At 41.7% G+C, this 25,687-nt stretch overlaps 1 protein-coding gene and 2 non-coding genes across 3 annotated transcripts; all 3 read right to left on the minus strand.

Annotated features, from left to right (window-relative positions):
* Positions 1-1,294: 1,294 nt before the first annotated feature.
* On the minus strand, positions 1,295-8,945 carry RPS17 (ribosomal protein S17). Its single transcript, XM_067471316.1, has 5 exons — positions 8,849-8,945; positions 6,174-6,325; positions 5,704-5,809; positions 2,012-2,077; positions 1,295-1,422 (listed from the first exon to the last, which is right to left on the minus strand). The coding sequence occupies exons 1-5, from the start codon at positions 8,849-8,851 to the stop codon at positions 1,342-1,344; spliced, it is 408 nt and encodes a 135-aa protein (XP_067327417.1). The 5' UTR covers positions 8,852-8,945; the 3' UTR covers positions 1,295-1,341.
* LOC132762793 (small nucleolar RNA SNORA71) lies at positions 5,054-5,188 on the minus strand. Its single transcript, XR_009630202.2, has one exon. It is a non-coding gene; the product is annotated as a small nucleolar RNA SNORA71 (small nucleolar RNA).
* Positions 5,946-6,074, minus strand: LOC132762794 (small nucleolar RNA SNORA71). Its single transcript, XR_009630203.2, has one exon. It is a non-coding gene; the product is annotated as a small nucleolar RNA SNORA71 (small nucleolar RNA).
* Positions 8,946-25,687: the final 16,742 nt, after the last annotated feature.

A 25,687-nucleotide genomic window follows, 5' to 3' on the forward strand; every position in this document is an offset into this window, starting at 1 on the left:
TCAAGTACATTTAGCAGGGATGAGACAGGGCCTTCTCTGTGGTGGCCCCTTGGCTGTGGAACTCCCTGTCCAGGAATATTAGATCAGCCCCCTCTCTCCTGACCTTTCGAAAAAGAGTGAAAACTTGGCTCTTCGAGCAAGCTTTTGGAACCTCAGCACAGACAAACTTGAATCTGAAAATGACCCAGGAATGGCCAAGACGATGGAACAGATGAGGATTTGAACGAGAGGATATAGTTTTTAAATTTTCATTGTTTTTATGATTTTAAATGTACTGTAATGTTTCGTTTTTGCTTTTTATTTATGTATGTATTTTATATATGGCATCGAATTGTGCTGACTCTGTACACCGTCCTGAGTCGCCTTCGGGCTGATATGGGCGGGATAGAAATAAATAAATTACCCAGCCCTCACTCAGGGTCAACTTAAGTCTGAAACTACTTACACAACAATCCTATCTCAGCAGCCAAAAGCAGGCCCACACTTCCCATTGAAACACTAATAAGTTTATATTTGTTTAAATTGTTCTTCATTTTAATTATTGTATTGTTTTAAAGTGTTTTTTGCACTACAAATAAGATAGGCACAGTGTGCATAGGAATTCATTTGTTTTTTTTCTAATTATAATCTGGCTGGCCCATGCTGCAGATACAATAATAGTAATAATAATAATAATAATAATATTTAAAAAAATAATCTGTCCCTCCAACAGTTTGAGGGACTGTGACCTGACTCTCTATTTAAAAAGTTTGAGGATCCCTGCCCTATGGGTTGGACAGAAGCCTCTATGGAGCACGTTGCATGAAGTAGATCCCATTTGCAATGGATCCCACAGAATAAGAAGCATTGATCTACAGGGCTAAATATCTGGCAGGGTTACCCAGTAAATTTTAAACTTTGCATTGTAAATTGTTCCACGTATTTTACTGAATGTTTTCATGGTGATGTGTTTTATGTTGCGTCCCACCTCAAGGAGAGGTGGATAAGAAATAAAATTATTATTATTATTATTATTATTATTATTATTATTATTATTATTATTATGTATTCTTTCGTCATTTGATGCTTGCCAAGTCAACAGAAAACAGCAACCGAAAGCTCCCATATACCCCCTAGTGGACATTCTGATGAATACAGTGAAATTTAGCTGCTTATTGATTTGTATGTGCTTCTTAACTGACACTCTCTCCCCAAACAACATTTTAGCCCAATCGAAGAAGTGCACAGACAATTCTATGCCCACTATATTGGCCACAAACTCAAACTGCAAAATATCAACACAAGCAAGTGAATGTTCTATTTTTATACATTTATTGGAAAAGTGCCAGTACAGGAATGGCTTCAGATGGCTCCTCGTGGGGTTTTGAAGTTCATCCCTACAGTGGGCTGTGTAACCTGCAGGTTGGACAAGCTGCCAAAATCCTGGAAGGGAAAAAAAAAATAAAGTATTTATCCAAAGCACACCAAGCAGACTCTGGACGCATTCGTTTATCAATGATACGAATAAGAGACCCAGGGAACGTGTGATCGGGGAGGGACAACTGTAGTGACTTTTGAAGCTATTTTCCAACCTTGCAAACCAATACGAGGCTACACCTGCCTGTTTTTGGGCCATATATAGTTTGCGGAAGTGAAAAAAAAAATCTAGTCTCAGCCATTTTGCATTGCTATGCAGAGATATGTTTAGTAGTCATATCTACTACTCCAGGAGTAGAAATTGTGGGTTTAGAAGGCATGGGCAAACTTCAACCCTCCTCCAGGTATTTTGAACTTTAATCCCCACAATTCCTAACAGCCTACTGATTTAGGGCAACATTTCACCAAAATATATAAAGGAGGGAGCAGCAAAAGATTGGATTTCCCCTGCAACCCATCCCACAATCCATCATGAAAACAAACTGCCTTCTAGTCATTCACAAGAGAGATTGATGATTGCCACCAACAGAACCTACAGACTCCACCCAAATAGGCCTCTACCTGGCTGCCAACCATACAGGCCTCCCCCACTCACCAGCAGCTTCAACATCTCCTTCGTATCAGGATCCACTTCAATTATCTCCTGATCTAAGGCAGAGACCTGATGGAGAAACATGAGGTTGATTTAGTTAGAAAGGCAGTCCAAGAAAACAATGCACACCCAAAAGTAATACATACCCTAACAACCTAGCACTTATATGAGGCTCTAATACTACAAATGCAGCTCCAATCTGAATTGTGGCCATTTCTAAATGCCTGTTACAATCTGGAGTAATCCTTTCCAGCACGAAATCAATGGGATATCCAGAGATGGAAAAACAATCCATGATTTGAAAATATTCTTGGTAAAATTTTAAAAAGCAAATTTTGATTTGGCTATTTTATATCAGGGGCACTGTTTTACAATGCCAAGGTATATAATGGATACCATACATTTTGGTTTCCATGAGAGAATAATCATAATACTTCATTTATATTCCACCCTATCTCCCCGAGGGGACTCAGGTTGGTTAACAACAGATATTGGAAAACATTCAATGCCATAAACACTAGACCAGGACAAATAACCTAATGGGAATGTGTGTGCCCTAAAACCAAACCTCCATGCACACAGAAGACCCACTATACACACTTTGAGAAAGAAATAAACATTCTCAGGAACCACAGAACGACTCTTTTCTTGGATAAACATACAGGGCTCTAAAGGCTAGATGTGTCCAATGAGAAAAAAAGAACAGGTGGTTAATCCACTACCTATAAACACAAAACATAAAAAGACACTGGAAAGGCACTGTATTTCTTCAATTGTAAGATGCACCCTAATTTCAGTACCACCACACCTGTGATTCTAAGACGCACCACATTTTTAGAGATGTGTATATATAGGGGAAGAAGTCTGTCTTATAATTGATAAAAATACAGTAATTCCTCGCCCATGTTATTCTGAAAGAGATGGTATCTGTAACCAGCAATCCCAACTGGCTTTTGACAGTCAGGCCAATTGATGGAAAAGCCTTCATCCCAGTTTGTTAGACCTCCCATCAGAAACATCTGAACAGTTTTGGAAAGTTGTTCATATTTTACTTTCCCCCTGAAAATATTGCAGACAGCTTGTTACAGAATTCTACTTCATTTTTCAATGCAGAACCATGATACTACTCAATCATTTCCTTCACGTGGGATCTTACACCAAAAGTACACCCATGTTATTTAAGGTTAACTCATTTTTCCACTTAAAAATAACTATGTGGTTTTTAAAAAGCTGAGGGGAGCTAAAAAACAGAAAAGAACCTGCCAAAATGCAGTGATGAAGGAAAGCTTTTTCCTCCTTCACACCTTTAGGCTTTATGTTGCACCATGCAGTAGTTAAATGCCTTTAAAAAGGTGAAATGTTGCTCCACATTAAGTCCTAGTCTCCTAGAAGTCTTAGCCTAAAATCTAGCTATCACCAGACACACAAATGTTGTATAACAATAATCAGAATAGACAAAATGATCAGAAATAATTACTTAATAATAATAATAATAATAATAATCATCATCATCATCATCATCATCACAGACTACAAGCAGAGGCATAACACTGTTGCTCAAATGATTCATTGGAACCTGTGCCACGAATACTATCTGCCTGCGACAAAGAACTGGTGGGATCACAAGCCGGAAAAAGTTACAGGGAATGAATACATCAAGCTACTCTGGGACTTCCGGATTGAGACAGAGACAAGACTCCAGACCTCACGGTCTTGTTAAAAAACAAAGTATGGATTGTCAATGTTGCAATCCCAGGCGACAGCAGAATTGATGAGAAGCAACTGGAAAAGTTGACACGATATGAGGATTTAAAGATTCAACTACAAAGACTCTGGCACAACCCAGTCAAGGTGGTCCCAGTGGTGATCAGCACACTGGATGGATACAGTGCCTAAAGACTTTGGCCAGCACTTAAATACAATCAGCGCTGACAAAATTACCATCTGCCAGCTGCAGAAGGCCACCTTACTGAGATCTGCACGTAAGATTCATCGATACATCACACAGTCCTAGACACTTGGGAAGTGTCCGACGTGTGATCCGACGTGTGATCCAATCTCCTGTGGATTCATCTTGTGTTTCAAATAATAACAATAACAATAACAATAATAATAATAATTCTAACCCACTCTCTCTCCCCAAAGTGACTCAGAGTGGTTTACACATACAAAAGGCAGATATTCGATGCTGTATACAACCATAAAAACAGAAGCTAATATACATAAAAACATAGCACAATAAAATACAGATCATAATTAAAAGCACATATAAAATAAGCTCTATGGGAGGTGATGCCTGGACCTCCTAAAATGCAATAACCAAGCACTGTTCAGATGGAATCCAGAGATAATAATAATAATAATAATAATAATAATAATAATAATAATAAATAAAACTTTATTTATACCCCGCTCCGTCTCCCCCAGGGGAACTCGGTGCGGCTTACATGAGGCCATGCCCATCAATACAATACAAGCAATATAACACAAAACACAATAAAACGAGCAAAATACATAAAATGCAAAATCAACATAATATACAGATATACAGGCATGAAGTGGTCCTACAGTGTGTTATCCCTTAATAAGAAGGCAGTCAAGAGGGCACGTTTTTTTCCCCAATATTCCCCTGCTCCTCCATAGGCTATGGAGCATAGATGAGTTTTAAGGTCTTTTTTAAAGGGGGGAGGGATGGGGCTGTTCTCACTTCAATAAGGAGGGAATATTATTGATAAGACATTACATGTACATAAAAAGACCCACAGCTAGTGTTTTCTACTTCTGTGAAAATTAGTGTTTCATGACCTCAGAAATAAACACAAAGCTGAAGTGACCATTCCATTTTTTAAGTCTTACTAATTGTGGTAAGGGCTTCCTAAAACGGTCTCAAGCACATATTAATGCACATACCTAAAGCAGGCAAAATGTGGCCTATAGCTATTGAGGAACTGTAATTCCCATCAGCACTAGACAATGTTGAGCAATTGCTGGGGCCTACAATCCCACAGTTGTAGCACTCTGTTCACTAGGCAGCAAAAGGCAAAATGTCTGAAGAGCTCAGGGTTTGGAAAGGATGGCAACGAGCCTCCCAAACACGGGAAATGCTTTCAAGAATTCTCTTCCTGCAGTATCAATGACCAGGCCACAGGAGAAAGGCCACAATCACTTTCGAATGCAGGTCTGATGCAGAACATCAAGATTCCATGTTTTCACAGGTTCTCTTCACTCCATGCATGAAAATTCTAAAGGACCATCCCAATGTCACCCTCAAAATTTGCCATTAGTCCCATACTAATTTTTTTTAGTTGTCAACATGTTTGTGTGCACACACATTAATATTGTACCTTTGTTCTCTTTATTTATGGCCAAATACCTATTTCCACTTCCAAGGCCACCAACAAATCAATATCCAAACAGAAACTGAAAATCACAATTTCCAATCCATACTAAAATTGACAGGTAATGTTTCATTATCACATTTTGCCAGTCAGAAAGCCTTTTCTTACAGATAAGGGCTAGAAAAGCCATTTCATATACTTTCCTAAGGTGGCCATATTCCCAGGAGAGGATAATGAATCAATGTATTAAATATCTAAGACCAATGTTTCATTTCAAATTAATATAGTGACTCAAAAGAAGAGGCCAATCATACCCATGAGCTTGATATTCAAGCAACTCCTGTTTACAAAACTTACCTCAGGGACATAATTGTCCCTTCTTTCTCTTTCCTCTTCCTGCAGTTTAATAGAGATGCCTCTGACTGGCCCTCGTTGAATGCGTTTCATTAGATGGGTTACATACCTGCAAAGAAGTAGCACTGAATTATGTTTGTGGTTTCTTTACTTCCATTAGGAAAAACTACGACAAGAGGTTAGGAGTAACAGTGCTGAATTCTGTAAATGCAGACAATCTCTGTCTCAATCTTCGCTAATAGTTGTGTCTGAAATGCTCAGGGTTTGATAGGGATGAGTGGCCCTCCAAACACGGGAAATGCCGTCAAGAATTCTGTTCCTGCACTATCAATGATTCGGCCACAAACGAGACCAAAATCACTTTCGATGCAGGTTCCAAAAGCTCAGCTGAAGTCCATGGAGTTGGAGGGAGGTTTTCATCACTGTATGTTCGGCCCTGCTGTGGTCCAAGGGAGCAAAATGGAGCAACTTACCCTGCAATCTTGTTGCGCAGTTTTTTGCTAGGGATGATGGCAATCTCCTCACATACTCGCTTGTTTGTGTGGAAGTCATTCCCAAGGCGAGTATAATATTTTTCAATTATTACCCGGGCAGCCTTTTTCACTGTCTTTGTGCGCACGCGTCCCTGAGAAATTCAAAAAAAGTTAAAGAGAATAAATAATCAAGATGTAATATGGATCATTTGATTGCACAGCATTATAAATACCACACATAAAACTGTTTGCTGTCAGATCTATTATGAAACACTAGCCGTCCCCTGCCACGCATTACTGTGCCCCAGTCTGTCTATATATGTTTTGTGTGCATATATATATATATATATATATATATGTGTGATTTTGCGCATGCGTTGTAATGTATTTTAAAATATTTTTTGGCTTTTTAAGTCTCTTTTGCTGTGTTTTACAGTGTTTTATGAGTAATGGTGCCTTGTTGGCCTGAGAGGTGTGTTGCATCCAAATTTGGTGTCAATTCACCCAGTGGTTTTTGAGTTATGTTAATCCCACAAATGAACACTAAATTTTTATTTATATAGACTAGCCATCCCCTACCATGTGTTGCTGTGGCCCAGTCTGTGTTGATGTGTTTTGTGTGTGTATATATTTGTGTATATGCGTGTTTGTGTACATATATGTGGTTTTGCACATGCATTGTAATGTAATTTTTTTTTTTTGCTTTTTAAGTCCCTTCCGCTGTTTTTCAGTATTTTTATGAGTGATGGTCACTCATTGGCCTGAGAGGTGCATTGTGTCCAAATTTGGTGTCAATTTGTCCAGTGGTTTTTGAGTTATGTTAATCCCACAAACGAACATTACATTTTTATTCATATAGACTAGCCGTCCCCTGCCATGTGTTGCTGTAGCAAAGTCTGTGTATATGTGTTTTGTGTGTGTATATGTGTGTGTGTGTGTATAAATGTGGTTTTGGCCATGCATTGTAATGTATTTTTATATTTTTGGGCTTTTTAAGTCTCTTCCGCTGTGTTTTTTAGTGTTTTATGAATGATGGTCACTCGTTGGCCTGAGAGGTTCCTTGTGTCCAAATTTGATGTCAATTTGTCCAGCGGTTTTTGGGTTATGTTAATCCCTACAAATGAACATTACATTTTTATTTATATAGTTATGTGAGCATCTGGTTGCCATTTCAAAAATCTCGTTGGAAATATCCCATAACCCAGAAAGTAAATCTAAGATGCTTTCCCAAAGCATTTCATCATACTAAGGATGCATCTACACTGTAGAATTAATGCAGTTTGACACCACTTTCAAGTGCCATGGCTCCACACTTGGGTTATTTTACAAGGCCTTAGTCTTCCCTGCCAGAGAGAGTGCCAAACTATGGACCTCATCACACTCGAGAATAAATCCACTTTAAATCTGGTTGCTGCCTAATGCAGAATTATGGGGTCTGTAGTTTTGGGGGAGGAAACCTTGAACAGCCTCACTAAACTACAAATCCCAGAATTCTGCAGGAGGCAGCAACCAGATTTGATGTGGATTCATTCTCGAGTGTGATGAGGTCCTATAACTCTGGATTCCATGGCTTTGTAGTTTGGGGAAGGGAGACTTGAACAGCCTCCCTAAACTACAAATCCCAGAATTCTGCAGGGGGCAGCAACCAGATTTGAGGTGGATTCATTTTCGAGTGTGATGAGGTCCTATAACTCTAGATTCCATGGCTTTGTAGTTTGGGGAAGGGAGCCTTGAATAACCTCCCTAAACTACAAATCCCAGAATTCTGCTGGAGGCAGCAACCAGATTTGATGTGGATTCATTCTCGAGTGTGATGAGGTCCTATAACTCTAGATTCCATGGCTTTGTGGTTTGCGGAAGGGAGCCTTGAACAGCCTCTCTAAACTACAAATCCCAGAATTCTGCAGGAGGCAGCAACCAGATTTGATGTGGATTCATTCTCGAGTGTGATGAGGTCCTATAACTCTAGATCCCATGGCTTTGTAGTTTGGGGAAGGGAGCCTTGAACAGCCTCCCTAAACTACAAATCCCAGAATTCTGCTGGAGGCAGCAACCAGATTTGAGGTGGATTCATTCTCGAGTGTGATGAGGTCCTATAACTCTAGATTCCATGGCTTTGTAGTTTGGGGGGAGAGCCTTGAATAACCTCCCTAAACTACAAATCCCAGAATTCTGCAGGAGGCAGCAACCAGATTTAAAGTGGATTCATTCTCGAGTGTGATGACGTCCTGTAACTCCCTGGATTCCATGTCACTGCGTCGTGGTAGTTAAAAGTGGAGCCAATCCGTATTAACTCTAAAGTGTAGATGCAGTTTCCCCTTTCCAAAGAGGCCTCCATTTCCTTCCTCGTCCCTTCTCGTGGTCAGAGCCCTCTCTCCCACTCAGAAGCCCCGGATGTCAAGGCCTATTTTAGCCCCCAGACCCACTTCGGGGCCTGTGAGGCCTAACTCCCACCCTGAAGCCTTAATCGAGTCCAACTCAGCTCCGGAAGCACTATGGCGGGCCTCCCAAGATTTGGCTCGGCCTGTGAGACGAGGCGCCGCTCGGACCGGAGACAATCCGTGGGCCTCGCCTCGGAAGTCCCCTCCGGACCCGCAGCCGCCCCGCTTCCCCCTCCCCGCCGCCCCACGGACTCGGATGGCCCCGGATTCCGCCTCCCTCACACTCGCACTCACCATGGCGGCGACGGCAGCCGGTGGAAAAGAGAGCAAAGGATGCCGGGAACGGAGCTATAAAGCAGCTCAGGCCAGAGTGGCTGCCGAGAAAAACGTCGCTGCGTCGCTCCACACCGCCACTTAGCGGGGGGAGGGAGGAAGGCAACTTCCTGCGGCCGCTAAATAGACCAACACCACTAAGAGAAAAAGAATTTTGCCATACAACCTATACTTCCGGCTCTTCGTTGAACTCGTGGGACTTTAAAATACAGAATTGTTGATAATCTGTCCCAGTGGTCACATCCTCCTTATCATCCTTTGGACTTTGGACATCCCGATATGGATTTTTCCGGATTGGCTTTGGTATATTGGCACGCTAATCTGTTTTTGATGAATTGATTGTTGACACTGGATAATTTTTCTAAATATATTTTTAGTGTTTTAATTGTATGTATTGTATATTTTACTTATTTATTTATTACAGGTACTTTTACCCCACCCTTCTCAACCCCCGAAGGAGGACTCAGGGCGGCTTACAAAAAAGGCACAATTCGATGCCTATACACTTTACACAAAATATACAAAACCAAAGTTAAAAGCAGTTATCACAATTAAAACAATCCACAACTAGTATTATAGCACATCATATAAAAATCATATAAAAACTATTCTCGCGCTCAGCGTTTCGTCTTTCAGAGTTCCATAGTTCTAATCCATTAATCATTTCCTAATCATCGTCAAAGTTCTTTCTTCATCTGCCCGATAGTCCGAATGCCTGGTCCCAAATCCATGTTTTCAGTTTTTTCCTGAAGGAAAGGAGCGATGTTGCAGATCTAATTTCCCCGGGGAGTGAATTCACAGGTGAGGGGCCACCACCGAGAAGGCCCTGCTCCTTGCTCCACCGAGAGGCCCTGCAATCTATATGTAGATTGCATCATTGGATGCTTATGTAAGGCTGCCCTGAGTCCCCTTGTGGGGAGAAGGGCAGGATAGAAATATCTATATCTATATGATATCTATCTATCTCTATCTCTATCTATCTGTATAAAAAAAGTCAGTGTTTGTATATATGTATGTATGTATGTCATATTGATACAAAGGTAATGGTAAAGGTTTCCCCTTGACATTAAGTCTAGTCGAGTCCAACTCTGGGGTGGTGGTGTTCATCTCCATTTCTAAGCCGAAGAGCTGGTGTTGTCCGTAGACACCTCCAAGGTCATGTGGCCGGCATGACTGCATGGAGTCCCGTTATCTTCCTGCCTAGGTGATACCTATTGCTCTACAGAGCAGTGCCTATTGATTTACTTACATCTGCATGTTTTCAAACTGCTAGGTTGGCAGAAGCTGGGGCTGACAGCGGCAGGATTCGAACCACCTACCTTTCGGTCAGCAAGTTCAGCAGCTCATTGGTTTAACCCACTGCACCACTGGGGACTCCTGATATATTGTAATAATATCTATATCTATCTATATAATATTATAATGCATAGTATGATATAATATACATATATTATACTAATATACATATTATTTTATAATTATAATAATATATTATAGTTAATTATAATATATAATAACATAATATACATATAATAATATACACATAATAATAATATAATATAATTGATATAATATACATATAATAATATCAACAACAACATATTGTAATGATATCTATATTTATCTATATAATATTATAATACATAATATATAATATACATCTCTATATAAATAAAAATGTAATGTTCGTTTGTCAGATTAACATAACTCAAAAACGACTGGATAAATTGACACAAAATTTGGACACAAGACACTTATCAGGCCAATGAATGACCATCACTCAAAAGAACACTGAAAAACAGGGCAGAAGGGAGTTAAAAAGCCAAAAAGTAAAAAAAAAATTACAATACAACGCATGGGCAAAACCACCAATATACACATACATACACACACAAAACACATATACATAGCCTGGGCCACAGCAAAGGTGGCACCGGATGGCTAATATATTATAATAAGATAATATACCTATTATTTTATAATATAATATAATATAATATAATATAATATAATATAATTGATATAATATAGATATAATAACATCTATATCTATCTACAGGAGCCCCCGGTGGCGCAGTGGGTTAAAGCACTGAGCTGCTGAGCTTGTTGATCGAAAGGTCGCAGGTTCGATTCCGGGGAGCGGCGTGAGCTTCCGCTGTCAGCCCTAGCTTCTGCCAACCTAGCAGTTCGAAAACATGCAAATGTGAGTAGATCAATAGGTACTGCTCCGGCGGGAAGGTAAGGGCGCTCCATGCAGTCATACCAGCCACATGACCTTGGAGGTGTCTACAGACAACGCTGGCTCTTCGGCTTAGAAATGGAGATGAACACCACACCCCAGAGTCAGACATGACTGGACTTAATGTCAGGGGACTACCTTTACCTTTACCTTATATCTATCTATATAACATTACAATATACTAGTCGTCCCCTGCCACGTGTTGCTGTGGCCCAGTCTGTGAATATGTGTTTTGTGTGTGTATATATGTGTATATATTTGTGTATATGTGTATATATGTTTGTTTGTGTGTACGTATATGTGTGTATTTATGTGTGTATACATGTGTAACATGTTTATATATTTGTGTATGTGTTTATATGTGTATATGTATATTGTGTATATGTGTGTGCTTGTGTATATGCATATATGTGTGTATGTATGTGTATATGTGTGCAGGTGTATATGTAGGTGTGTATATGTGTATATTTGTGTGTGCTTACGTATATATGTGTGCCTGTATGTATGTGTGCATGTGTATATGTATATTTCTGTGTTTATATGTGTATATGTATATTGTGTATATGTGTGTGCTTGTGTATATGCATATATGTGTGTATGTATGTGCATATGTGTATATATAGGTGTGTGTATGCGCATATTTGTGTGTGCTTGCGAATATAATTGTGTGTGTGTCTGTATGTGTGCTTGTGTATATGAATACGAATGTATATGTATATATGGTTTATTTCGGGGAGGGGGGGCTAAAGTCCATTCTGCTGGTTTTTTGTGTGTTTTTAGGGGTGATGGTCACTTGTTGGCCTAATAGGTGTCTTGTGTCCAAATTTGGTGTCAATTCACCCAGTGGTTTTTGTGTTCTGTTAATCCCACAAATGAACATTACATTTTTATTTATATAGATTATACTATAATATATTATATAATATGCACCCTAAGATTCTATGGCTCTAGGGCTGTTTCCATCAGATTTGACCAAAGAGAAGGAGCTCTTGACAGAGTCTGCAGAAGAAGTAGAAGACCCGCTTAGTAATTCTCTTCGGTTCCAGCTGCAATTCCCCTCTGGAGATTTCCCAGATTCGTCAGGCACTAAAGTCCACAGGATGGATTTTTTGCACAACTTAAGGCCCTTCTCGTTGCCTCCATAGCAAACATCAACATCCCAAGTGGGTGAGACTTCAAGGGTCTCCTCTGGATCTGGACTCCACCTGTTCTCAGGGAGTTTGAGGTTCTTCTTTATGGAGGCGTGGGGCTTGGTGACAGCCATCAAGGAGTCTTGTTTGTCTGGGGAGCCATTGAACGTCTTGGCAGAAGAGGCCCCTCCCTTGCTTGACCTCTGGGCCAGGTCACCAGTTGCATCAGCAACATCCTTCTTTCTCCAAAGGGTTCTTGAAGGCATGGGAGCAGCTACCAACCCGTCAAGGCGGGACTCATTTCCACTTCCCCAAAAGCTCTTGCTCAGCATGCTTTCATTATTCTGAGTGTTGCGACGTACGGGGCTTCTTCCCAAAGACAAGATGGGGCTGCCTCCAGTTGCAGACGTGGGACTACCCTTGCTCTCCATCTGCTGCCTCCATCTCACCTTCTGAGGCTGGAAAACAAGAGCAAAGGCATGGAATACCAACAACACAGAGATATACAGATTAGGGAGGAAACATACCGTAAGATACAGGACCACCCTCAAAAATTGAAAATGCGCAAAGTAGGGACGCTATTGATGAAGGCATAATGAAAATACATAATACACATATTGGAAAATATATATTTGATATTAGAAATAGGAATCAGAAAATATATGAAATCATAAAGAGAAATGTATGTATGCATGGCCTTCACTTCTTTTGCAGCTTCTTAAAAGCTGCAAAAATTAGAGGCCAGGGTCTAAAGAAAGGAATGTCTAGAGGCCTGGCATATTTCAAGAGGTTCCATTTTGGTACCAGGCACGTTATCGTAAGATTAATGAGCTGGCCATCAAGAGGCTTCAGGAAGAACTTATCTCAAGATGGATGGAAGCTCTTGCTATCAGGTGTAGTAGACATTCTAGCAATGGTCCTCATTAATAGCACCTCCTCATATAAGGATGCTCAAAATGAAGATTGACAGGTGTCGAGATTGAAATATGCCATTGAAGTCAATGTAAAAGTAGAATTTTGTGATGCAAATTGTGATGCCTGCATGATGCATGCATATTATTTTAAAGGCTATATAAACCAAGCCTTTTCTTTGTTCTGTACCCTGTTTTCCTGGCTTACCAGGAGGGTCCATATCCGGTTGGCGCCAACCGAGAATAAAGCCGTGCTTTTCAGATCTCAGGATCTCTCTTTGTCTCTTTTATTCAAACCTTCTCCCTGCCATATCTATCTATCTATCTGTCTGTCTGTCTGTCTGTCTGTCTGTCTATCTATCTACCTACCTATCTATCTATCTATCTATCTATCTATCTATCTATCTATCTATCTATCTATCAGCTGTCCCCTGCCATGCATTGCTGTGGCCCAGTCTGGTGATCTGGAAAATAAAAGTGTTGGTTTCTAATATATGTGATGTCTTTCTGCTTGTGGGTAAACAGTAATTCTTGTTGTTTCTTTGTCAGTGTTGATGTGGAGAGTGTCTGATTTGCCTACTCTGAAATATACAACATATAATTGTCCTTCTTAAGGGGTCCTTTTCATATCTATGATACTATATATCTGTGTGAATTATATCTATCTATCTATGGCTGGATGACTCTTTGTCAGGAGGGCTTTGATTACGTTTTCTTTCCCTGATGAAGGGAATTGTACTGGATGGCTTTAAGTATTTTCTGTTGGTCATGGGGGTTCTGTGTGGGAAGTTTGCCTCAATTCTATCGTTCATGGGGTTCAGAATGCTCTTTGATTGTAGGTGAACTGTGAATCCCAGCAACTACAACTCCCAAACGTCAAGGTCTATTTTCCCCAAACTCCACCAGTGTTCACATTTGGGCAAATTGAGTATTCATGCCAAGTTGGGTCCAGACCATTCGAGTACTTTCTGTTCATCATGGAAGTTCTGTGTGCCAAGTTTGGTTCAATTCAATCATTGGTGGAGTTCAAAATGCTCTTTGATTGTAGGTGAACTATAAATCCCTGCAACTACAACTCCCAAATGTCAAAGTCTATTTTCCCTAAATTCCACCAGTATTCACATTTGGGTATATTGAGTATTTGTGTCATGTTTGGTCCAGATTCATCATTGTTCAAGTCCACAGTGCTCTCTAGATATAGGTGAACTACAACTCCAAAACTCAAGGTCAATGCCCACCAAACCCTTCCATTATTTTCTGTTGGCCATGGGAATTCTGTGTGTCAAGTTTTCATTAGTGGAGTTCAGAATGCTCTTTAATTATAGGTGAACTATAAATCCCACCAAGTACAACTCCCAAATGTCAAGGTCTATTTTCCCCAAACTCTACTAGGGTTCACACTTGGGCACATTGAGTATCCTGTGTGCCACGTTTGGTTCAATTCCATCATTGGTGAAGTTCAGAATGCTCTTTGATTGTAGGTGAACTATAAATCCCAGCAACTACAATTTCCAAATGACAAAATCAATCCCCCCCCCCCCAACCCCACCAGTATTCAAATTTGGGCGTATCGGGTATTTGTGCCAAATTTGGTCCAGTGAATGAAAATACACCCTGCATATCAGATATTTACATGATGATTCATAACAGTAGCAAAATTAGTTATGAAGTAACAATGCAAATAATGTTATGGTTGGGGGTCACCGCAACATGAGGAACCGCATTAAGGGGTCACAGCATTAGGAAGGTTGAGAAACACTGGTTTGGCCCCTTCGCTTCCTCCATAATGCTACCTGGCAGCCTCCCCATCCACGGGGATAATGGGCGATGCGGTGGCGGAGGGCCTCTTCCTTGTGCCAGTTTTCCTGCCAACGTTCCTGAGCCAGTTCCGACTTCCTTCCTTCCAGACGCTTCAGCAGCTGTTGGTTCTCCCAGTAAATGCGCACAAGATCCCGGCGGCGCTTCTCCCCATTTAAGCTGTACAATGGTCAAGGAGAGGACGTTATTTCCCGTTTACTGATTTGATGCACATAGTCCTGCCTGTTCCCCAAAAACTGGGGCTCAAAGTTGCTCATAACGAGCTCTAACTGCAAAAGAGCTAACGATATAAAAAGGAAAACAAATCAGAAAAAAAATCTTAATGCAGCTGACACTCAGCCAGCTGCGCCACTGGGATTGTGGCGCAGCTGGCTGAGTGTCAGCTGCATTAAGATCACTCTGTCTAAAAGGTCATGAGTTCGAAGCCAGCCCGGGTTGGAGTGGGTTTCCAACCAATTGTATGTAGCCTGTTGTCGACCTTTGCAACCCGAAAGACAGTTGCATCTGTCAAGTAGGAAAATTAAGTACTACCTTAAAGTATGGGGAGGCTAAATTAACTGATTTATGAGGCTATAAAGAAGACTCCAGCAAAAGCATTCCAGTGGGGAAGCATGCGGGGAATGCGGAAATGCTTCATCAGCGTCGCAGATGGAAGATGAAAGCAACAGCTCCCCTGGCGGCCAGAAAAAAGTTAAATAGCCTCTGTGTATGTCTGTATATGTTGTATGTTAAAATTGGCATTGAATGTTTGCCATATATGTGTACACTGTAATCCACCCTGAGTCCCCTGCGTGGTGAGAAGGGCGGAATATAAAAGCTGTAAATAAATAAATAATAATAAATTATTTTACTGTCCAGAGGAGAGCAACTAAAATGATAAACGGTCTGGAGAACAAGCCCTATGAGGAGTGGCTTAAGGAGCTGGGCATGTTTAGCCTGAAGAAGAGAAGGCTGAGAGGGGATATGATAGCCATGTATAAATATGTGAGAGGAAGCCACAGGGAGGAGGGAGCAAGCTTGTTTTCTGCTTCCTTGGAGACTAGGACGCGGAACAATGGCTTCAAACTACAAGAAAGGAGATTCCATCTGAACATGAGGAAGAACTTCCTGACTGAGAGCCGTTCAGCAGTGGAACTCTCTGCCCCGGAGTGTGGTTGAGGCTCCTTCTTTGGAAGCTTTGAAACAGGGGCTGGATGGCCATCTGTCAGGGGTGATTTGAATGCAACATTCCTGCTTCTTGGCAGGGGGTTGGACTGGATGGCCCATGAGGTCTCTTCCAACTCTTTGATTCTATGATTCTACAGATCCAAACAAACAGCCCTATTAAAATTACTAATAACTAGAGCCACAGATTACTAAATGGTTAGATTTCTTCGTATTTTGAGAGATGCTATTAAGCAGGGGTCCTCAAACTTTTTAAACAGAGGGCCAGGTCACAGTCCCTCAAACTGTTGGAGGGCCAGGTCAAGGTGCAGGTCTTGATCTACAAAGCCCTGAACGGTTTGGGACCCTCCTACCTGCGTGACCGTATTTCCATCTACGAACCCACAAGATCCCTTCAATCTTCCGGAGTGGCCCTTCTTTCGCTCCCGCCCGCATCGCAAGTGCGCCTTGCGTGGACGAGAGAGAGGGGCTTCTCTGTGGTGGCCCCCTGGCTCTGGAACTCACTCCCCAGAGATATCAGGCAAGCCCCCACACTGGCAATCTTCAGGAGGAATCTGAAAACCTGGTTATTCCAATGTGCCTTCAGTGATTGAATGTAAGTTTCTCCCCGACCACACTTTGCACAAAATGTCCTTAGACGCACTTTATTTTATGGGTTGTGCAATGAAATCCTTCCTCACTCCTGGAGCCTCCTCCTTATAAGTCACACTGTCCTATCTCCCAGTGTTTTTTAAATATATATATAATTTTATCCATGCATTTGGCCCTGCCTAGTGAAATTTCCTGTGTTTTTAATGCTTGATTTTATATGGTTGTGTTGTATATTATTTTGATTTTTCATTTTATGTATTTTGTTTGTTTTATTGTGTTTTGTGTTATATTGCTTGTATTGTATTGATGGGCGTAAGTCACACTGAGTCCCCTTGGGGGAGATGGAGCGGTGTATCAATAAAGCTTTATTATTATTATTATTATTATTATTATTATTATTCCCGTGTACCTCTTTACTTATCACCACAACAATGGGATATGAAGAACTACAGAGCCATTGCTTACTGTATCACTTTTCCCCACATTTTCATTGAAACCCATATGTCCCTATATGTTTACAAACCTGTGAATACAGTAGGCGTTCCAGTTATCCACTCGTCCCTGGGACTGTTTGATGCCCCACAACTTGGCCGAATGCAAAAGGTTCTCCCGATCCCAAAGTGCTTGGCGCTCTTTTTCCAGCTGAAATGTAGGAAACGGATTATATACTCTTCGTAAATCAGCGCCAGGACTGAATCCGGACATGTCTTGGGCAGAGTAACGATGGTTAAATCCATACACTGCACTCCGTATACAGTAAGAAGGTCATTTCTCATCGGCATGGCTCCCACTTCCATAGATGCTTTGATTAGCGCATCATTTGCACATTTTGGATAAACCCTGGGATTTTTGGGAAATGGCAATCTCCATAACCTTTTTGGAGATTTTATGATCTTTGGAAAGGTGTGACCTTGTTAGCAATCACAACCTTTTGAAAAAGGATGCCATAACCTCTTGGTCAAAAGCATGACCTGTTAGAGTCATAACCTTTTGAGAAAATGGCATTCAGAAGCATTGATACATATACACACACATATCTTTATAAATAAAAATGTCATGTTCGTTTGTGGGATTAACATAACTCAAAAACCACTGGACGAATTGACACGAAATTCGGACACAACCCACTTAACAGTCCAACGAGTGTCCATCACCCATAAACATGCACACACACACACACACAAAACCCCAACGGAACAGACTTAAAAACCCCAAAAATACACCATATATACATACACTCATATACATCTGCACATGCACACATTCATACACACACATGTATATATATGCACAAATACACACATATACACACATACATACACATACATATATACATGCACACACATATACATATCCACACACATACATATATACACACAAATATGCATATAGACAAGCACACACATATACACAATATGCATGTACACATATAAACACACAAATACACAAATATATACACACATATATACACACACATATATACACCCACATATATATATATATATATGCAAACACACATATATACACAGATTTATGCACACACATACATACACAGACAAAATACATATACACAGGCTGGGCCTCAGCAATGCGTGGCAAAGGATGGCTTATACACACACACACACACACATATGCGGTACATATATATACACACACTATATATACACACATACACACACACACACATACATACATACATACACTAGCTGCACCCTGCTACACATTGCTGTGGTCCAGTCTGTGTATATATTTTGTGTATATGTGTATATATGTGTGTTTGCGTATATGTGTGTGTGTGTGTGCATATGTGTGTATATGTGTATATATGTGTGCATATGTGTGTGTATATTTGTGTATTTCTGTGTTTATATGTTTATATGTATATTGTGTATATGAGTGTGCTTGTGTATATGCATATGTGTATATATGTATGTATGTGTATATGTATGCGTTAATGTGTATATGTATATGTAAGTATGTAGGCATGTGTATATGCATGTGTATATTTGTGTGTATTTGTTTATAGATATAGATGTGTGTGTGTGTGTGTGTGAATATGTATTTTTGTGTGTGTTTTAGGTGTATTTTAAGGGGTGATGGACACTTGTTGGACTGTAAGGTATATTGTGTCAAAATTTCGTAGAACGAATGCAGATTGGCTTCCATGGCTCAGTGCTGGGAAATCCTGGGAGTTGTCGTTTCACAAGACACCGGCACTCTTTGGCGGAGGAACTCCAACTCCCATGATTCCACAGCAACGAAACCATGGCAGTTAAAGCGGTGTCAACCTGCACTCATTCTACAGTGTAGATGCACCCTTGCAGTGTAGATGCACCGAAGAGGTAAGGAGATCAAGTTTTGGGGATCACGCTCTGAAACTCGATAGCCTAACTGAGCATCTAAGCCAGGAGAGTGAACCTTACCTGTATTTTCTTCAAGTTCACCTGTAAATGGAAAGGTGTTGGTGTTGTTTTTGTGTTCACAACAGGCACAGCTAGTTCCACCTATAGGAAAGAAACAGATTAATTAACACATTCAGTAAAACAGCAATAGGTGGAAGTAATGGTAACCATAGGTAAAGGTAATGGTTTTCCCCTGACATTAAGTCCAGTCATGTCCGACTCTGGGGGGTGGTGCTCATCTCCATTTCTAAGCCGAGGAGCCGGCATTGTCTATAGACACCTCCAAGGTCATGTGGCCAGCATGACTCCATGGAGCGCCCTTACCTTCCCGCCAGAGTGGTACCTATTGATCTAGTCACATTTGCATGTTTTTGAACTGCTAGGTTGGCAGAAGCTGGGGCTGACAATGGGAGCTCACGCCGCTCCTCAGATTCAAACCGCTGACCTTTTGGTCAACAAGTTTAGCAGCTCAGTGATTTAACCCACTGCACCACCGGGGGCTCCAATGGTAACCATAATAATAATAATAATAATAATAATAATAATAATAATAATAATTATTATTATTATTATTATTAGATACACAACAAGATTAGTTCACAGCAAACAAGATCACTCTGCTGGCTTTTGTATATGTCGGATACTTCCCAATTGTCTAGGACTGTGTAATTTCATATTAAATAACATTATATAATATGCACCCTATGATTCTAGGGCTGTCATATTGTAACAATATCTATATCTATATAATATTATATTATTATATATTATTATATAATATGCACCATAAGATCTATGGCTCTAGGGCTGTCATATTGCAATAATACCTATATCTATCTATATAATATTATATATTATGCACCCTAGGATTCTATGGCTCTAGGGCTGTCATATTGTAATATCTATATCTATCTCTATAATATTAAATATTAAATAGATCAACCTCTGAGGATGCCTGCCATAGATGTGGGCGAAACGTCAGGAGAGAATGCTTCTGGAACATGGCCATACAGCCTGGAAAACTCACAGCAACCCATTGATTCCAGCCATGAAAGCCTTCGACAACATATTCTTCCTAATGTTCAGATGGACTTTCTTTCCTATATTTTGAACCCATGGCTCCATTGAGTCCTTGTCTCCAAGGCTGAAGGCAAGACTGCTCCCTCTTCCTTATGACATCCTTTCAGCTATGTAAACATGGCTCTCATGTCTCCTTCCCTAACCCTTCTCTTCTGGAGGCTAAGCATACCCAGCTCTTTAAGCCGCTCCTCATGGGGATTGATGATCTCCAGACCTTTGATCCTACCTTTTTGCGGTGGTTTTTGTAATTGGCCTCGTCCCATTTCTCCTGCAGATACCTGTTAGCCGTGGGCAGGAGAGGCTGGTAAACTCGGTGCATGTCTGATACAAACACTGTAGGTTGTTACCTGGGTTGGTACCTGCACCAAAGGCAAATGGCTAAAGCAACCCAGGTGTGAAGATGCAGAGAACCCCACTGGGTCCTAACTTCCACCTCTTTCTGAGGCAGCTGTGTTAGGGCTTCCAAGGGATGATCCCTGTAAAAGCCACAAGTTTTTAATATTATAGCAGTGTTTCTCATCCTGGGGGTTGGGACCCCTGGGGGGGGGGGTCCTGAGGGTTGCCAAACACCATCATAAAACACATGATTCCTGACAGTCTTAGAAACCCTTTTGGTTGGACTACAACTCCCTTTTGGCTGAACTATAACTCCCAGAATTTGAAAAACAGCCCACACCATGTAGGTAGTGTGCCCAGTTTGGTCCAGATTCATTATTGGCTAGGTTCAGAGTGCTCTTTCATTGTAGGTGAACTATAAATCCCAGCAACTACAACTCCCAAATGTCAAGATCTCCAAACTCCACCAGTGCTCACATCTGGGCATATTGATTATCCGTGCCAAGTTTGATCCAGATCCATCATGGTTTGAGTCCACAGTGCTCTCTGGCTGTAGGTGAACTACAACTCCAAAATTCAAGGTCTACCAAACCCTTCCAGTATTTTCTGTTGGTTGTGGGAGCTCTGCGTGCCAAGATTGGTTCAATTCCATCATTGGTGGAGTTCAGAACACTCTTTGATTGTAGGTGAACTAGAAATCCCAGCAACTACAACTCCCAAATGACAAGATCTATTTTCCCCAAACTCCACCTGTATTCACATTTGGGCATATTGAGGATTCATGCCAAGTTTGGTCCAGATCCATCACTGTTTCACAGTGCTGTCTGGATGTAGGTGAACTACAACTCCAAAACTCAAGGTCAATGCCCACGACACCCTTCCAATATTTTCTGTTGGTCATGGGAGTTCTGTGTGCCAAATTTGGTTCAATTCCTTCGTTGGTGGTGTTCAGAATGCTCTGTGATTGTAGGTGAACTATAAATCCCAGCAACTACGACTCCCAAATGTCAAGATCTATTTTCCCCAAACTCCACCAGTGTTCACATTTTGGCATATTGAGTATCTGTGCCAAGTTTGGTCCAGATCCATCATTGTTTGAGTCCACAGTGCTCTCCAGATGTAGGTGAACTACAACTCCAAAAGTTAAGGTCAGTGCCCATGACACCTTTCCAGTATTTTTTGTTGGTCATGGGAGTTCTGTGTGCCAAGTTTGGTTCAATTCCATCGTTGGCGGCCTGAGCTCCTGCTATTAGCCCCAGCTTCTGCCAACCTAGCAGTTTGAAAACATGCAAATGTGAGTAGATCAATAGGTACTGCTCCGGCGGGAAGGTAAGGGCGCACCATGCAGTCATGCTGGCCACATGACCTTGCAGGTGTCTACGGACAATGCCAGCTCTTCGGATTAGAAATGGAAATGAGCGCCAACCCGCAGTCGGAAAACCTTTACCTACTGCAAGACTGTTTGATGATGCTATTCTTATGCTGCTGAGTTTACACAAAACAAGGCAGCACAACGCCACACTGAACAAGTACAAAATGAAAGGCACACCAGCGCACGCTGCCTGTGTCAGAGGGCCAAATCCACAAAAGAGTGGGGCCTATCTTGGCCTGGCTTGTTCTCTGCAGAATGATTCGGCAGCTCCGGTTTCCTTCCCTTGGGAGCGTCGTTCTCGTCCCTGTCCTGGGCCCATATTGCATCTCATGCATTATTCACAAGTGCTTCGAATGGAAATGCGACGCTCCTCTCGAAAGAGTGCTGGCGGCTCTCATTGAGTCCAAAGCTGCAGGTCTTCACAACCTGACATGGGTTGCAAGCCCAGGGCCTGGAAGGAATTAGGTCAAGGTCAAGGTTGTCCCCTGACGTGAAGTCCAGTCGTGTCCGACTCTGGGGGTTGGTGCTCCTCTCCATTTCTAAGCCAAAGCCGGCATTGTCCATAGACACCTCCAAAGTTATGTGGCCGGCATGACTACATGGAGCACTGTTATGAATGGGTTGTCCTTAATTTGCTAACATTTTCAACAACAATATTATTGGGTTGTTGTAGGTTTTTTTGGGCTATATGGCCATGTTCTAGAGGCATTCTCTCCTGACATTTCGCCTGCATCTATGACAAGCATTTTTTCGGACTATATGGCCATGTTCTAGAGGCATTCTCTCCTGACATTTTGCCTGCATCTATGGCAAGCATTTTTTCGGGCTATATGGCCATGTTCTAGAGGCATTCCCTCCTGACATTTCGCCTGCATCTATGGCAAGCATCCTCAGGATGCTTGCCATAGATGCAGGCGAAACGTCAGGAAAGAATGCCTCTAGAACATGACCATATAGCCTGAAAAAACCTACAACAACCCAGTGATTTCGGCCATGAAGGCCTTTGACAACAATATTATGGAATCAATAGGTTGCTGTGAGTTATCTGGGCTGTGTGGCCATGCTCCAGAAGCATTCTCTTCTGACATTTCGCCCACATCTATGGCAAGCATCCTCAGAGGTGGTGAGGTCTGCTGGAAACTAGGCAAGTGAGGTTTATATATCTGTGGAATTATGCCTGAGGGAATCCTTTGTTGGGAATTGCAACATTCACACTTTCCTCAAGCTGACAAGAGTTAAGCAAGTGAGGTTTAGATATCTGTGGAATGATGTCCAGGGTGGGAGAAAGAAAAAAACTCCTGTCTGCTTGAGGAAAGTGTGAATGTTGCAATTGGCCACCTTGATTAGCATTGACAAGGTCCCCCATGACCTTCTGGCAAGGAAACTAGTCCAATGTGGGCTAGGCAAAACTACGGTGAGGTGGATCTGTAATTGGTTAAGTGGACGAACACAGAGAGTGCTCACTAATGCTTCCTCTTCATCTTGGAAAGAAGTGACAAGTGGAGTGCCGCAGGGTTCCGTCCTGGGCCCGGTCCTGTTCAACATCTTTATTAATGACTTAGATGAAGGGCTAGAAGGCAGGATCATCAAGTTTGCAGATGACACCAAATTGGGAGGGATAGCCAATAGTCCAGAGGACAGGAGCAGAATTCAAAACGATCTTGACAGATTAGAGAGATGGGCCAAAACTAACAAAATGAAGTTCAACAGTGACAAATGCAAGATACTCCACTTTGGCAGAAAAAATGAAATGCAAAGATACAGAATGGGTGACGCCTGGCTCGAGAGCAGTACGTGTGAAAAAGATCTTGGAGTCCTCGTGGACAACAAGTTAAACATGAGCCAGGAATGTGATGTGGCAGCAAAAAAAGCCAATGGGATTTTGGCCTGCATCAATAGGAGCATAGTGTCTAGATCTAAGGAAGTAATGCTACCCCTCTATTCTGCTTTGGTTAGACCACATCTGGAATATTGTGTCCAATTCTGGGCACCACAATTCAAGAGAGATATTGACAAGCTGGAATGTGTCCAGAGGAGGGCGACTAAAATGATCAAGGGTCTGGAGAACAAGCCCTATGAGGAGCAGCTTAGGGAACTGGGTATGTTTAGCCTGAAGAAGAGAAGGCTGAGAGGAGACATGATAGCCATGTATAAATATGTGAGAGGAAGCCACAGGGAGGAGGGAGCAAGCTTGTTTTCTGCTTCCTTGGAGACTAGGACGCGGAACAATGGCTTCAAACTACAAGAGAGGAGACTCCATCTGAACATTAGGAAGAACTTCCTGACTGTGAGAGCCGTTCAGCAGTGGAACTCTCTGCCCCGGAGTGTGGTGGAGGCTCCTTCTTTGGAGGCTTTTAAGCAGAGGCTGGATGGCCATTTGTCAGGGGTGATTTGAATGCAATATTCCTGCTTCTTGGCAGGGGGTTGGACTGGATGGCCCATGAGGTCTCTTCCAACTCTTTGATTCTATGAATGGGTTTGCAGCTTCAAAGCCTGGCTACTTCCTTCCTGGGGGAATCCTTTATTGGGGATTGCAGCATTCACACTTGCCTCAAGCACACAAAAGTTCTTTCTCCTACCCTGGACATTCCACAGATATAAACCACACTTGCTTAACTCTTGTCTGCTTGTGGCAATTGTGAATATTGCAGTTCCCAACAAAGGATCCCCAACAAAGGATTTTTCCCATCCTGGACATCACACACACACACACACACACATATAAATCCTACTTACCTACTTTGGACATTATTCCACCCAAATTTCCTAGTTTCTAACAGACCTCACAACCTCTGAGGATGCCTGCCATAGATGTGGGTGAAACATCAGGAGAGAATGCTTCTGGAACATGGCCATACAGCCCAGAAAACTCACAGCAACCCAACAATATTGTTACCATTTCAAAATGCCAGGGAGGCTATTTTTGGATAAATTCAACCGGTCTCCTGCTGCTTTGATGATTTACCAAATTTTTGTAATGTTGATGTCCAGTGCACTGGGTTAACACATTTAAGATAATTCACAAAATAAGAGAATTTTAATGCAAAGGATTTAAATACTTGCCATTGTATGGAATGTTTGCCATATATATGTCCTGTAATCCGCCCCGAATCCCCTTTGGGGTGAGAAGGGGGGGGGGGGAGTATAAGTACTGTAAACAAACAAACACACTGCCATATAATCCAGATTATCTGGATTTTGTATGGCCCAGGACATTACGAATCAACACAAGCACCAATACTATAACGTTTGGGGCCAGCAAAGTCCAGTGTACCTTTAAGGGAGATCTGGGTCATTTCTCCAGAATGTTTTGTTTTGACCGAGAGACCAGATGCTGCGATCACGTTGCCGGATCCAGGATCATCTTTCAGAAATGATTTCCTAATGACTACTTGTTGCACTAACCTGCCCAGGAAAGTACACCAAATCCCTGTAACTCGTAAAGTCGTTGTCATTGTATCACTTCTCATTGCAGGTGGCAGTTATTTCTTATCTTATGGATGTGACAGGTCCCTGGCAGTAAGGCGTTTGAGATTGTAAATAGTCACAGAAATGGAAAATAAAGTCACAGGAAAGGGAGAGAAGGGTGTGCAATTACGGCAAGCGCGCATGCAGTGGCATAGTTGCAATAAGGTGCCGCCATAGGGTGTCGGAACCCAGACGCCTTAAAGAGCCAGACTCAGGAGTATGTCCAAAAGAATAGTTTATTCATACAAAGTAAATAAGACTCAGAGACACTTACTTTAGTGCCTCTGGT

This window comes from Anolis sagrei, chromosome 9 (genome assembly GCF_037176765.1).
Source record: "Anolis sagrei isolate rAnoSag1 chromosome 9, rAnoSag1.mat, whole genome shotgun sequence".
NCBI classification, from domain to species: domain Eukaryota; kingdom Metazoa; phylum Chordata; class Lepidosauria; order Squamata; family Dactyloidae; genus Anolis; species Anolis sagrei.

Excerpts from the sequence above, each read along its gene's own strand:
- RPS17 (XM_067471316.1), bottom strand. Across the intron at positions 2,078-5,703 it reads GGGACAATTATGTCCCTGAG|GTCTCTGCCTTAGATCAGGA; the intron begins GTAAGTTTTGTA and ends TTTCTCCATCAG. Across the intron at positions 1,423-2,011 it reads AGGAGATGTTGAAGCTGCTG|GATTTTGGCAGCTTGTCCAA; the intron begins GTGAGTGGGGGA and ends TTTCCCTTCCAG.